The sequence below is a fragment of the Dermochelys coriacea genome, chromosome 12 (assembly GCF_009764565.3).
Source record: "Dermochelys coriacea isolate rDerCor1 chromosome 12, rDerCor1.pri.v4, whole genome shotgun sequence".
NCBI classification, from domain to species: Eukaryota; Metazoa; Chordata; order Testudines; family Dermochelyidae; genus Dermochelys; species Dermochelys coriacea.
The window spans coordinates 8,320,276-8,335,858 of record NC_050079.1 but is presented as its reverse complement, the minus strand read 5'-3'; the positions used below and the strand labels follow the sequence as shown (position 1 = coordinate 8,335,858).

General features: G+C 46.6%; 1 protein-coding gene across 1 annotated transcript; it reads left to right on the top strand.

Annotated features, from left to right (window-relative positions):
• Positions 1 to 20: 20 nt before the first annotated feature.
• OGFOD1 (2-oxoglutarate and iron dependent oxygenase domain containing 1) lies at positions 21 to 15,583 on the top strand. Its single transcript, XM_038367751.2, has 13 exons — positions 21 to 308; positions 446 to 591; positions 2,470 to 2,516; positions 3,516 to 3,616; positions 4,516 to 4,632; positions 5,233 to 5,324; positions 7,026 to 7,154; positions 7,629 to 7,742; positions 8,598 to 8,677; positions 8,822 to 9,117; positions 10,408 to 10,530; positions 11,628 to 11,686; positions 12,334 to 15,583. The coding sequence occupies exons 1-13, from the start codon at positions 74 to 76 to the stop codon at positions 12,493 to 12,495; spliced, it is 1,701 nt and encodes a 566-aa protein (XP_038223679.1). The 5' UTR covers positions 21 to 73; the 3' UTR covers positions 12,496 to 15,583.

Genomic DNA, 15,583 nt, shown 5'->3' with positions numbered 1-15,583 from the left:
ACCCCCAGGCCTATCAGAGCTTTGCCCTGCCCTCCCCGGCTCATGCCGATTGGCTCCGGTGGCTGCGCGAGGGATGATGGGAGTTGTAGGCGCCTCCTCGGCCTCGCTGGAGCCCTGCGGGCCGGGCGACTCTTTCACCATGAGCGGGTCGCGGCGCGGGCCGCGGGCCCGGGACCCCTCTGAGGGGGGGCCGGGCAAGAAGCGGGACAAACGGGAAGTGCGCGGGGAGTTCTCGGCGGCCATCAGGGAGCCGGCGCTGAAGGAGAAGGCGGCGGCCGCCTGGGGCTGCAGGGAGCCGCTCAACCACGGTACCGAGACCCGGGGAGCCGCGCCGGGCCCCTCTCTCCTGCCCGGGGCGGGAGCCGCGACCCTAGCGCCGGGGCTGGGCTTCGTCCTGCTGCGCGGAGCGTCCCGGGCTTCACCGTGTCTTATTTACCGTCCTCAGAGGCCATCGCGGTGGATCCTGTTCCCTTCTGCCACTGCGTGATCCCCAACTTCCTCCAGGGCCCGGGCTTCCTGGACGGGCTGCAGACGGAGCTCCTCAACCTGGATTTCCACGAGCAGTGCAACGATTTGTACACGTTCAAACAGGTGCTTCTCCGGGACAGGACCAGCCTTCGGCGCCTTCGTCCGAATGGCGCGCAGCTGGCCATGGCGCTGTGCATTTCCATAGCCCCTCTGTCTACGGCTAGTGCTTTCAAAAGCCGCCACCGACTGTTGAAGCGGCAGAGAGTCCTGTGGCACCTTATTAGCTTATCTGAGGACTTGCCACAGGACTCTCTGCCGCTTTTATAGATCCAGACTAACACGGCGACCCCTCTGATGCGGACTGTTGAGTGGCTCCAAATTCGGCTTCTAAAAACGAGGTGCTTAGTTTCAGAAGCGCTGAGAACGTGCAGCTCTTACTGACTTTAATTGAAGTCTGGGGTGTTCGTCCTCTCTGAAAATCAGAACCAAGCTGTTTGGAGTTAGGCACCCAAAATCAGTGGCTGCTTTTGGAAAACTTGGCTCATCCATCTAGCATATCTAGGCTTGGAAGGACTAGATTTTGATCAAAAAGAAAAGGAGGACTTGTGGCACCTTAGCGACTAACAAATTTATTAGAGCATAAGCTTTCGTGAGCTACAGCTCACTTCATCGGATGCTCACGAAAGCTTATGCTCTAATAAATTTGTTAGGCTCTAAGGTGCCACAAGTACTCCTTTTCTTTTTGCAAATACAGACTAACACGGCTGCTACTCTGAAACCTAGATTTTGATCAGTAAGTTTCAGTTTCACCATACACAAAAAACCAACAAAAATATTTCCATTAATAATAATAGAAATTTACAGATGGGCAAAGTAAGAAAAATGCTGCTTGACAACTTATTAGAGTTTGACTTAAAGATATTTACTTGCTATATTTTGACAAGTGACACTGACAACTTGTGTTTTAATTATTATAAAGCTTTAACTTTTGGAATTTCAGTGACTACTGTCATTAAATAATTATTTTCCAACCCCCTTCAGTTTCCTGTGGTTGTGAAAATTCAAATGAATAAACACGGGGAAAAAATCCTTAAATCCCATAATTTTACATAACTAAAAATTTCAATCTATACAATAAAAAAATCTTAAAAATATCAATATTATCTGTTAAAAATATTTTTTTTAAATTTGAATTCTGCCATGCCCACATATGTGCCATGATTGTCTTTGTGGTCTGTAGGGGATCTCAAGTTAATGGAAAAGCTGAGAGTGAAACCTCTTAAGGCCTATGTCCCAGTCATCCGCTCTGATCATGTGACCAGGCTCCTTCCTATTGCGCTCTGAAGTTTATAATCTGTAAAGTCTAAGGAAGACCATTCTTCTTGGGGTTGTTTATGTGCTGTGTTGCTTGTCTGTACCCATATGAACATGAAATAGTATTTACTGATGAGTTCTGCAGAATTAGAGCTGCAGACTGACTACAGGAGAATGCAGGTTTAAACCTAAATACTAGACCGTAGTAGTCCTTTTCGGGTTTCTCCACCCCAGACCTCTGAAAATTGACTCTCACTCTATCTCTGTCATCTGAATGAGAAATTCCTATGTCTACATTCTGTACAATGCTGAACATAGAGGTTCTTTGGAGGTCTGGTAGCATACAGAATACATATACTCTCCTTCCAAGTGCAGACACTTCCTTGGCATGTTAGTGACTCAACCTTGCTACACAGTCTTGGACCAGTGTCCTGAGACCTTTAACTTGCATTGGGGATGGTGGCACTGTGCCTAATAACTTTTGAGTTAATTAATTCCACTTTTGCCTGCAATGGCCATCTGCCCTCCATTCTGCACTCCTGTTCCCAGAATAGTTGCAGAAAAGTTACACTGATGATGGTCCTAGAAATATTTATTTTCAGTACTGTCCTTAGTTATTATTTCAACTGTAACTTAGAGCAGAGTCTAAATGAAATAATTGTTCTTATTTTCCATGCATGTCTGTAGTCTGATGATCTGAAGAAGAGAAAAGAGCCTCACATCTCAGCATTAAGGTAAAGTAGCTCCTGTAAATCATGGAGAATGATCATGCACCCTTTTCTAGAGGTCTAAAAGAAACATGGCCAGAAAATGAAAATCATTTTGTGAAAAATTTGTGAAAACCCCTGTTTCAGGGTTGTTCAAAATGGACTCTCTTTCATAAATGTTTCTTGATTATTTTTCTGTTTTTTTTTTTTTTTAAGTAGATTGGGACCGTCTTTTAAAAGATTATTGCTAGAATTTTTTGTTTACCAAAAATTAGGTTTTGGTAAACAAAAACTTTCTATAACTATTTTTATAAAGTTTACAGTAAACATTTCAGAACAAAATACCAGAAAAAGGTACATTTTTTAAAAAAAAAAAAAATTATCAATATTATCAAAATTTTTGTGAGCTTCTCATTAAAAGCCTGATATAGCCTTTTTGATATAGCCTACCTGATGCATCTCTTTGTTTTGGTTTGGTTTTTCTTGTTAAATCTAACATCTTCTCTTAACGAAAACCCCATTTATCTCCAAACTGTGTGGCTCGTTAACGCAAGCTCTCTAAGATATGCTTTACTGTTTTGCAGGAGGGGGGAAGAAATTGCATAGATTTCCCCCATCCACCTAGTTCTAATGATCATCTCAATTTCCTCCTTGATTGCTTCCCCATTAGCATTTCAATCCTCTCACCCTCCGTTCCCCCAAAACCCTTCTTTATTTTTTAGCACTGTAAAATTGCTGTTTAGAAGTCTGAAACTTTCATCTTTTTCCTTACCTTATCCATTCTCACTGCTTTAAATGTTTCTCAGCAGCATAGGGGCTGTACTCCTGGATGTTTGTTGTAGGGTTGCCCATGCATGCAGGACTCCTGGCAGGAATTATACATCTTTAACTGTTGGTATTTACAAATAGTTGCAATATGTTGAATATAGTTCATGACAACGTACTCAGTGCTGCAGCACCTCAGCATTAAAGGTTTCCTAGGCTGTGGGGCTACACGTCCCATTTGCTGTGTGTTCGTCTTCTCAGGAAAGTTCTGTTTGAAGAGTTCCGGGAGTGGCTGTCTGCAGTTACCCAGGTGGAGCTGGAACCAATCATTGACCTGTCCTGTGCTAAGTATGAGTATACAGGTAAGTGAGCAGGGTGCCATCTCCTCTGAGGGGGTGGAGAGCATTGCATTGCCATAGGGGACCCCAGTTTCAAAGCTCTCTGGGAACTCCTCCTCCTGGAAGCTGTCATCCAGCAAAGCAAAGATTCAGGCAGGAATCAAGTCAAGGCCAGAAAATGGAAGAAGTGATATACCTGGATATTTTTGCTGTTAATAGTTTAAACAGTCCCAGTGAACTCAGGAGCTCCCCCACATCTCTCCTGCCCCTCTTTGAAGAAATCCAGTGTTTGTGACCAGTCCAATGGCCCCAGGATGGCTAGGATTCAAATTCTGGAAGTTAAGGTTTTCCTGGTGTTTGTCACTAATACCTTATCTTATCTTATCTTGCCATGTGGGTCCCCTTGTTGGCCCAGGACTGAGTGAGTTACAGACACCAGACTCCCCCTGATTGAGTCAGATCGATGGAGTGGAGAGAAGGAAGCTTGCACTGGTACTGCCCATGCTGTCCTGGCTGAGTAGACCTTCAGTCACCAGCACTGTCAGGACAGCATTTCTTGCCAGCAAGGAACTCGCTCAAAGTGCATTTTGATGCGACTGTGGCTTTAAGAGTCAGTGTTTGAATCATGCGGGGAAGCTGAGCAATTTCCTCTGACTGAGCAATAGCAAGAGGAGAGGAGGGTATCAGGAGGGCCCCGTAGTTACCCACTTTGATGGACTGGTTCAGCTGATGTAATTGTAATGGAGTCCAGAAGAAATTACACCTACAAGGTCTGTGAATCAGATGGGCTTGTGGCCAGATGAGGATGCAGCTCCAGGGAAGGGGGTGGACTTTGCTTTCAAAAGTGCAGGGATGGGGAATGGCCACTGAAATGAATGAATTCTGCAAATCCTGTGCAACCATGCTAAAGCTTGTGATTGCAGACACCCTGCTATGCCATGATGATGAGCTGGAGGGACGGAGAATTGCCTTCATCCTGTACCTAGTTCCGCCGTGGGAGAAGAGCGATGGGGGAACTCTGGACTTGTACAGCACAGATGGTAGGATCGTGGTCCCTTGGCTCTGTATATCTGAGGATGTCACTTATAGGGACAAATTTGGAACACTCACACTTTGCTTCTGGGTGTCTTCATAGCAGCCACTATTAAGACAGGGTAGGGTGAGGAGAAGCAGCTTTGTTCAGTTGAAGGCTGGTGTATGGCTGTGATGTGTATGTCTGAGAGTGAGACAGGTGGAAGCTGTCACTGGGGATTGTGCTACTGGGTAATGGCTCAATTAGGACTAGTGATGGGAGGGTCATTAAGTGTATAGATGAAGAGGGCAACCTTTTGTTTCTGACTCTTAGCTGCAGAGGGAGGTGAGGGTGGCAGGATGGGGGTGATGCTAGTAGCCACACTTCTGCCCAGTACCCTCTGTGGATTGGACTGTTCAGTGACTGAGATCCAGGCAGGAGGAGATGCCCACCCTGGTGGGCATTTAGGCCTCCCAGGCCAGCTTCCTACTCTGGAGCTCCCTCCTATGTGGCCTACAGGACTTACCAGTCCCAAGTGGTTCTGGAACTAGCACAAAGGGGCTTGTGGGGGCAGGGGGGAGATTTCATGTCTGACTGTAAAGGGCATGTACGGTCTTTTCTTGCTCAGGCCATTTTCAGCCGCAGCAGGTCGTCAAGTCGTTAGTCCCTTCGTGGAATTCTCTGGCCTTCTTCGAAGTGTCTCCCGTCTCTTTCCACCAGGCAAGGAGCTGCTCTTCTTTCTTCAACCAAGTGTGATTGCTGTAAGCATTCATTGGGTGTATTGTGGTAGCACCCTAAGGGGCCCCAACCAGAATGCGACCCCATTGTGCTAGGTGCTGTACAGCCACAGAGCCGGCCAATGGCTTCAGATCAAGTTCTGAGTAACATCCTGGCTCCAGTGTCCGCCATCATGGTCTTTCTGTGAGTTCTAAATAAAAGTACTTCACGGAACCCGGAGAGTACCACGGGGCAGGACGCACAGCAGCAAGGAGTCAGCGGGGAAACAGCACTGAGAATGTGTTAACATAGGCCAGCCATGAGCTCAGCTCTATGGCTTAGGGGTTTATTTAAGATAGAAGTGAGATAAATAACAGAACGCCCTACTGGTCATTCCCCTAGCTGTTATCAGTTGGCAACTTGTTGTAGGCATGGAAAGCCATGTGAATTCATAGTTTAACCTTGTGACTGCCTCCTGCTGACTGAAACTTAGTCCTGTGTTTAGCAACATTCAAAGTCCTGCATTCAGCCTTTGACACTGTTAATATAGGCTTTAAAAAGCCAGCTGACTGTATTTGGAGTGCTTTTGCCAAAGGCTCCCAGAGTTCACCACTTATCCCCCTAGAGTACTTGGAATCATTGAATCTCTTCATTTGACCCTTTAATTGATTAATCTAAGTGCCTTTGTGTTGCCATTGGATGGCAGAGTGAGGGTCAGCATGATACAAACCCCTCACAGCGGAAGTCAGCAAAAATCCCTTTTCTCAAACATCCAGCAAGGAGCATTTTGCTGTTACTTCCAAACACATCTCTGAATCTTGGTCCAGGCTTCCCTTTTTTCACTGTTTGGAAGTGAGCTGGCGTACAAGAGCACCTCCAGCACAGCTGTGGCGTACCACACTTTGTTTTCTATCAAATGGTTTGGGGAGTTGTTGCCACCACCCCAAATTACTCAAAGCCCCCTAGGACACTATATATCCTGAAATGTGGAATTAACACCTTTAGTTAACTTCACCCTGAGCACACTGATGTGACTAGCACTTGTCAAATTTTGCACTAATCAGTCATCTCATCACAGTAAAGAGGCCCCTGACCAGTCTGGAATTCACCCCAGTGCAGGGAGCCAGCATAAAGTCTGTTAAATGCCTGGGTCTTTTGCTTTAAGGTAAAAACAAACATGTAAATTAATGTATGGCTATTGCTCATGGACTATGACTACTTCCCATAGTACCTGTCCTGGGCATCCTTTTTTGTGTTTCCTCAATAGCCACATCAAAGTTGAGTTTTGCAGATCATGGTAAATAGTAATCCAGCAAACCAAGTAGCAAAAAACGTATTCCATAGTTTGTGTTGGCTCCTACTCTGCCCCAGGGGCGTAGGGGTTCTAAAGATAGTTGAGGGATTAAGGCTCTGGACTGGGCCACAGGAGATCAGGGTTCAATTCATGGCCCTGCTATAGACTTGAGCAAGATGCTTAATCTTACTTCATTTCCCCTAGCTAAACTGCAGACAATAATCCTTCCTGTCTCCAGACCTTTGTCTGCCTAGAGTGTAAACTCTTTGGGGACAGGGACTTCTCTTCCTAAATGCATGTACAGCACCTAACACAATGACGCTTTTAGCTCAGTTGGGGCCGTTAGGCATTGCCATAATACACACATACTAGATACTACTTGTAACGCGATCCTCACCTTTTCATTCCAGGTGTCTGAAGTTCTGACTGAAGGGAAGTGCCGGTTGTCTGTGAGTGGTTGGTTTCATGGTCCGTCAGTGGCCAGGCCTCTCCGCTACATTGAATCCCTCTTGCCCCGGAGTCCACATATCCCATACGATGTAAGCAAAAAGCATAGATCTGCTCACCCCCCTCCCCAGCCTCCTTCATGTCTGTGGGATACTTATGCTTAGAAGGCACACAGTGGGCTCCTTGAATTTTACAATTCCCCCTTTTCCTCACTGTTGTTTGCAGCGATCTCTTGGATGCTTAAAACTGAACCTTGTTAACTTACTTCTCTCTCTCATCCATTTATTGGCTTTGAGATCAAGGATGAAAAGTGCAAGGTTGTATTAGTAGCAACTGGTTTGGGGGGAGGGGGTAGGTTCTATTTTGGTGGTGGGAGTAGGTCTAGTGAGAGCTTTGTGTAAGGAATTCTGTGCCCATTGCAAATGGTTGCCGTATTGCTGGGAGTGCAGCAAATGCCATGGGCAGTAAGGGGGTGGTGCAGCCCTACACGGTTGTGGTGGGGGGAAGACCCATTATCTGTGTAATCTCAAATCCAGCATTCAAATCGAGATGATGTTTCATTTCAGCATGAAATCTTGTATGAGTGGATCAACCCAGTTTACTTGGACATGGATTCCCAAGCCCAGATCCAGGAGGAATTTGAGGAGCGATCAGAGCTTCTCCTGAAGAACTTCCTTAAGGTGGGTCCAGGATGATGTGCTGTGTGTGGGCTTGTTCCCCAGGTTGGGGTGCTGGTGGGCATTGTGTGGAACACACTGGTAGTGAATGCAGTGGGTCATTTGTGCAGCTCAGAAGCTGAGATCCAGCTGGTCTTTCTTCCTCCTTAGTGGCTTCAGGCAGGAATGAAGGAATTGTGGCTGCAACCACCTCCCCCACCCCACCCGATTTATCCTGATGAAGTTATATAGACCGTAGCCCCTCTTCTGCACAGGGACACCCCGACTGAACCACAAACACTGCTCCAATTCCTCGTGTTCCCTTCTTTCCTCTGCTCTGCCTCCTGTCCCCTAACCCTGTTTTTGGTGGAATCCCTACCCTGAGTCCTTGTGTCATATAGGTTAGTCTCCGGGCCAAGAAGCACTGGGTGGGCCCCTGGGAACAGGGGGAGGGGTTGCTGCACCACTTGTGAAATACATGACCAGTAGAGGCTACGCTCTGTGATTTGGCTTCCCTACGGAGGCTGTGGGTCCTGGGTCTGATTCACCTTGCTTGGCCCTTTATGCAGTCACATATCTGTGTAAAGTGGGGAATGCCCTCACCTGTGTGAGAGCAGAGGATGCTAATCTAGTAGCATTTCATACCCCTGTGCAGAACGGGCAATTGATAATACAAGCTGCAGGGCAATGGAGGATCACAATCCCCATCCCAACCCTCTGATTCATCTAGCCCCTGCTGTGCTGTGCAGGACAAAGGCAGTTCATAGAACTAAAGCTGGATGCCTCGCCCAACAGCACTGAGCAGCTACTAGTAATGCACCAAGAACGCTTGTGGAGCAGCCGTGTGTTAAAGGGTTCTTCAATGTGTTCGGCTCCTAGGGAGAGAAATTTCAGCTCGTGTGTGAAGCTCTGCAAAAAGACGACATCACATTGAACAGCCGAGGGCCACCCAATAAAAGGTAGCGTTGTGATGTGCTGCTGACTCCGGCTGGTTAACGAGGTCTGCCATGTTCTGCCGGGGAGGTGCCTAGCCGGTATTCTCCTTAGTCTGAAAGCTGGATCCTTACCAGCTAGCTGCTCATCACATCCCCACTCTCCTTCAGATGTTACGAGAAGGCTGAGGAGGGGAGCCTTCCGGACGTCCTAAGGAAGTGCCTGGCGTTCTTCCGCTCCGAGGCCCTGTTCTTGCTGCTCTCCAACTTCACAGGCCTAAAGCTGCACTTCCTGGCTTCCTCTGATGAGGATGAGGAGGGAGAAGAAGAAAAGGCTGCAGATTGCACTGGACACAGCTCTTCCAAACCCAACCACGGAGAAACCAGTCAAAAGGCCAACGGCGATGCTGACCAAGTAGATCAGCCTGAAAATGACTCCCAAACCAAAGAAAGTGATACAAAGAACAGTAAGTAAAGCCAGCAGGGCTGGAGTTAAAAGAACTAGAGTGGAAACCTTGTTCCCGTTGCCTTCACAGAGGCCAGGATTTCACTCCCAGGCTACAGTTAGTTTAAGAGTGGCCTCTGATTTTGAGTGCCCACCTTAAGCCTGATTTCCAGAGGTGCTGAGTACCCACAGCTCTCATTGACTTAGTTTGAAATGGTGATGCTCAGCACCTGTATAAATCAGGCTCAAGGTGTCTGAAATTGGACACCTAAAATCAGTGACTGCTTCTGAAGGGGTATGGCCTGAGTTAATGACTTTCTGCAGGTTACACATTTAGTAACAGTATTTCAAAGTGACCTCATCAAGTTGAAATCTAGTTAAACTGTTTAAAAAGAGTTAAGTAGCTTCAGGAACCACACCTGTCCTGAACCCTTTGCCACTTGTAATGTGGTTTTACACCCACATTTTCCTATTCTCTTACAAGTATTTTTCTTCTGTGAAAGACCCTGTTGCACCCTAAATTACCTAAGATTCCTGGTGGGCACAGGTGGTGATGGAAATCAGTTTCCTCCCTTTTACCCTCCTACCCCATGGCCTCCACTACTTCTCTTCCTCCCCTTCTGTGTTTTTTTTAACCACTCCTATTCATTATGGCTGTTGTGAAACATTGTGATTGACTGAGGGAGCAAGAGGCCATGAGGTATAGGAGAGAGAGAGTGTGAATGGTAAACTGAACTGTGGGGCTGCCAAACCCTGAGAATAGAATGTCTCTCCACATCCTGAGGGATCCCAAAGCACTTTCCACAACTTGATCTGCACATCCCTGAGATGGCTGAGTACATCAGTGCAGGGAGGGGAGTTTGGGGCAACACCCTATTCCTATTAAAGCGCCTAGGAGCTTGGGTGTCCATGCAGAACACACAGGATGCTGGTTTTGAAGTTTTGCGCTGTAAGTCCCACAGACAGGAAAGCCACCTGGAACTCTTTCATTTTTCAGAGGCTGGTAAGAGCATTGCTGGACTCCATAACCTGCCTATGTTTATCACATGGCAGCTCCCGGCCCCCTCAAACATGGCACACGCCTGCTGGGAACTGGGAATGAAATTGATGTGGCCATGGCCTTTTCCTCTCCTCATGCTCCCAGTGGGGCTGCCAGACCCAAATCTATCTGCTTTAAAGTGGAGGTATTTCAGAGGCTAAATAAAGATGCAGAGCTTGTTTGCCTGCCTTCTCCTTTGGTGTGGTAGATGTTAGCTGATGTGCAGCTGCTGTATCCTCCCGGGCTGGTTAGACTCTTGCTTTCCTCCCCTAGGCTCAAGTGTCCCCATGTGCATGGGGGAGCTGAGGCACTGGACAAACGGCCACTACACTCTAGTCCATGACACCCAAATGACAGAGTTTGCCCTGGACCTGCTGTTCTTCTGTGGCTGTGAAGGTATGTGGGGGGAGATCCAAGCCTTCCCTTCCCTTGCTGCCAAGGGTAAAGAAAGGGGACTTTTGTTAGGAATCATCTGGCCTCATCTATTAAATCTTCAGCGGTTTTGAAGCCACCAAACCTTTCATGCTGTTCTCTAAATAGAAGGCTCCTTCCTACTTTTCTCCCAGTTCTCAGTGATGTCGCCTGGCGTCCCTGCTAATAGTCATTCGCAGCAGGATTCAGATTGCTGATGTAGGCCAGTCCCACAGTAGTTGGCTCTGTACTGCCATGCAGTAGCGCTAGGTTACTTCCCAATGGATGCTCTGACTTACTGGGCCGGGCCGGGCCAGGCCAGGGCACTTCGCCAGCCCTCTGGGGAAACAAGACATGTCTTGCAGTATAAGCCATCCAGCTGAGTAGGGGACTTTCTGATGCGAATCCTCACTCCGAGCATGCGGCTGGGGGATGAGATCACCCACAGGAGCGTGGAGGGGCTGTTCCCTTGGTGACATTTCATGTGACACTATCACTAAATTCATGTGTAGATTTTTTTTTTTTTAAAAAAGACATAATACTGAAGCCTATATTTTTCCAAAGTAAAGAGTGAATTTGGGGGGTGGGAAGATTATCTGCAGGTCTGGCTAGTCAGGCACTAGCTCATCACTTTTGAAAACTTAAGCCTAAATGGTCAGCAGTATTTTTGCATGTTGGCCAGTTGCCAGCAGCCCCGGGGATGCACATGCCAGAGTCAACATGAGCATGCTGTGGGGACCACCAGGCGTATCCTATTCAATCACCTAGTTACAACCAAAACCTTTGACTCTAAATGACAGGGAGCTGTGTGTTCCATGGGTGTGAAACCCAGGGAGGATCTAGCCTCTTCTTCCAGGGTGGTAGTAATCCCCTGGGTATGTGGGGGCCTGGTGGGTAGTGAGGTGTATTGATTCAAGCCAACGTCTCTGAATGACAACACTGGCCATAGGTAACTGAGGTAGTATGGTTCCCAAAAATTTTGGAGAGCAGGGTGGAGATGCTACTCATCTAGATGGGTGAGTGGGAGTACTAGAGAATGCTGAGCTTTCTAAGTCTCTCTCTCTCCTATTTCACTTGTTCAGATTGGGATGCAGAGTATGGTGGCTTTACATCCTACATTGCCAAGGGTGAAGATGAAGAGGTAAGTAGCAAGGTGTGTTCAACTCGTAAGCCCTGGCCAGCAGACCTGTTCCTAGGTGCATAGCACTCTAACCTACACTGGGGATGGGAGAACATAGCAGCAGTTCAGGGATTGGGGAGCAATAAAATGCTCCCCATCTTGGCTGTAGCCCGTGATTATTGTGCACAGCTGGGCCCAAAATGTCTGTCTGTAAAAACTGCACTTGCCATCTCTTCTGAGAGTTGCTTGTCTTAGTCCCAGCCCTGAAGAGCTTAGACTCTATCTTTTACCTTTGTTTCTGTACAGCGCCTAACACAACAGGGTTCCAGTCCTGTGCGAGACCCCCGGGTGCTTCCATAATAACAATGGTAATATTGGGTCAGTGCTAGGCCCCTTTTAGATGAGGCAAATGACAACTGTCTAATAAAGAACCTAAGCTGATGGGTCTTAATATGCAGTAGGCTCTGTTGTTTATTCTCGGGCTTATGCTGGAGCCATGCCATTGGTGGCAGTATTCAACATAAAAGTTCATGATATTCTCCAGCTATCTGCTGTAACGTATCTTATTTTGGTGATGATTCCCTGATGTGAATAAGATCTTGAAATTGTTTTTGTGAAAATAACTCCTGCTTCCCCCTCCAAAACAAGATCTCACTTGTCTGTTCTAGCTGCTGACGGTGAATCCAGAGAACAACTGCTTGGCCTTGGTTTACAGAGACAAAGAGACTTTGAAATTTGTGAAGTATATTAACCATCGTAGCTTGGAGCATCCGAAAAAACATCAGAGCAGAGCTGGATTCTGGGACTTCTCTTTTGTCTACTATGAGTGACAGCACTGGGCATGGCCATCTTCTGAGAGGGAATGGCTTAGTGATACAGTAATGGGTTTTGAATAGTCTCCTAGACTACTGTCTTAGTGGGTGCACCTGTAATGCATAGAGTGGCTGGCGCCATTTGATGAGCCTAGATTTGATTTAGGCAGAGAGCTAACTTCCCCTGACAGCATCGGAGCTGTCATGCTGGTGCTGAAGTCTAAGTGACTCTTTGCTAGATTTTTTTTAATAACAAATGGGAGCACTGTTCTGCTGTCGCATCTTAACTCTTACTCCCTCTCACATTCTGGTGCTGCTCCACCAGAGGGAGTCTTACTTGGATCTGTAACACTCCACTTTTGAATAGCTGCTTTGCATAGCTTCCAGCCCGGCTCTCCTGAAGAGCCCTGTGATGAATTTACATTGTGTCATGATACACATCGGGACTTCGTGTAACCCCAAATTGGTGACTGCTATGAGTACTGCACAGATTTGTAGTCCAAAGCCTTCAACTGGTCATCAGGAAAGAACCAAGCTTTGTTCCAAACCAGGGCTTCCTGACTTCCCCGATCTGCAAGCCGTGTCTCTTCTGGGGCCTGACTGTTCCCTCTGCAGTGAGAAATGGTGCATGCAAAGCGTGCTGCCACATAATTAGCTATATTGTCTAGGAGGTGGTGGGTAAAGGAGAGAAACTTGTGAAAATGTCTGCCAAAAACATGGGTTCCCCCCCTCCCCTGAAAAAAGTGAAACCTTTTATATCTGGGAAGGGACGAGGGGGGAAGAGATGATAGTTGAGTGGGAGCCTTCAGCCTCCCTCTGCTTGTACTGATATAAAGAACAAACCCATAGGGTTTTGGTGGGCAGAGAAAGGATAGTGGGAGGATATAAGCAGGGGTTAAAATCATGTGTGCCAGTGGAAAAAATGTAGTTAAGGGCCTATCCATCCTCCTTGTCTCGTGGGCAAATATAATAGCAGTTGCCATCCCCACTGTGTCTTCTCACCATCACCCTTCAAGCTGTGGCCTAATTCTCACTGGGCAGTGGTGTGGTCTCCATCACTCTAGTAGCTGAATACCTAATTTTGCATTCTGCACAGCTTGTTCCATCTATGCCACCCCAGCCTGCTGGGTAGGCTACCGATTGCTCAGCCATGACAGGAGCACTACATGCTTTTAAAATAACATCTTAAAATCAGATTGGCATGACCTGCTGCCCCCACACTAGGTGCAGTTCTGACTTTGCTAGGAGTGGTGAGGCATTATCAGCCCACTAACTGGTGCTGTCACAACACCTGCTGGCTTTCAGGAAGGAACAGTCTGGCTGAGTTCTGTATAGTTGACTCGCTACTGCTTTGCACACACCAGGGCTGACCTTATTTTGCATTGCCTAGAAGGTGTTTTGCACCTTCAATAGTAACTGACTTACACACACGTGTGTGCTTTTGCTGTGAATAGTGCCTTTACAAATCCATCTAAGCTATGGAATATAGCCCCTGGGCGTAAGATGGGGTGGGAGAGAAACATGCATGACCATGCCTTCGCATACCAACTTGGCGTGGGATGAAGCAGCATGGGGAGGGAGCCTGCTACCCCCCCCCCACTTTCTGTGCAGATCTGTCTTCCTCTGTGTATGTAACCCAGGACTATTATTATTATTATTATTATATAACTAATTATTGGACTCGGAAATGGTGACATACTGGAGCACAGCAAGAAGTTTGCTCTCTGAACATGATCTAGCTTTAGCCAGAGCTAAGTGTAATTAACTAACGTGTTTTCATGATCTGGTTTCTCTGTGCAAGGTAGAGACTGGTTCACAGATTCCAAGGCCAGAAAGGACCATTGTGATCATCTAGTTTGGCTCCCTGTATAACACAGGCAAGAGAACTTTCCCCCAAATCATTCTTACGGCAGATCTTTTAGGGAAAAAAAATAATCCAAAAGGCTTTCTCACCTGGTTTGAACATTTAAACCATGGTGCTGTTTTAAGCCAGTTGTGATGAGTATAAAACTAGAAACAAATCCTACGGAGGTCAGGACACTCCAAATCTTGAATGGGTAGTTTAGGTTAAATGCCAAGCTAAGCTGCATTTCTTCAGTGTTGGGGTATCACTTCCTGGCCTATAGTTATCTTGGAGAAATAGATTCCGTTCTCAGCCTTTGAGATGCCAAAGCCTAAACTACTGTGCAGTGGAATTTTCCGTGCAGAAAAGAAAAGTTGATCAGGTGGCTTAAAGTACAAAGGAGAAGCACATAATAGCCTATAAGGATGTGAGGGCTGCAAGCACCAAGAGTAAAAGGAAATGTTTAGACTGCAGCCAGGCATTTGAAATAGAAGTAAAAAGTTGAGTTTCTGGAAAAGCTGATGATTATGTGTAAGAACTACTTCCTCCTAAGGCTGAGCTCCATCAGTCTGTGGAATAGCCTCCCCCAGGACAGGCTAGAAGCTGAACCTGTTTGAAACCAGCCTAGCTCAAGTCCTATATAATGCAGTGGAGGGAAACAAGCCTACAGACTAGCCTCCAAGGGCTGTACGAGATCAACTAACCTCTACTCTCCATGAAATATTTGTGTGTCTCAGCTGTATGGCATAAAATAATGTTAGAAACAACTGGCACTGAGGGAGCTAAAAATCAACAGCTCCCCTTACTCCCTGTAAGCTGGGCCTCGGGGTGGAAAGCTGTGTGTTGGAAAGAACAAGCCCAGGATTACTTGAAATTCAGAAGGCAGGCACCTAGAAAACCCTGTATACAGTAAATGCCAAGTGGTGTTTTAAATCACATTAGCTAATGTTTAAATTAAAAAAAACATTTTTGTTTAATCTTGACAAAGCCTATCCAGCAAATATCCCTCTCTCCAGGCTCTGTTTTCTGATACTGAAATTCTGGTAAGGTAGTTCAGATTGGTCCTGCTTGTAAAATGCACTGATCCTCAGAAGATACCATCAATGTGAAATATATCCATGCCCCAGAAGGAAGTAAAAAGAGTGACAGAGAGGAAGAACAAACAGTGCAAGTGAATAGCAGTTACATGAACAAAGTGGGACATGCTGTAAGTTTCAGTAAAGGGATACATACCAGGCAATACAACATTATGCAACATTTAAA

Coding starts and splice junctions, on each gene's coding strand:
- OGFOD1 (XM_038367751.2), top strand. CDS start 74: ATGATGGGAGTTGTAGGCGCCTCCTCGGCCTCGCTGGAGCCCTGCGGG. Junction 309..445: donor CAGGGAGCCGCTCAACCACG/GTACCGAGACCC, acceptor TACCGTCCTCAG/AGGCCATCGCGGTGGATCCT. Junction 7,743..8,597: donor TCCTGAAGAACTTCCTTAAG/GTGGGTCCAGGA, acceptor TTCGGCTCCTAG/GGAGAGAAATTTCAGCTCGT.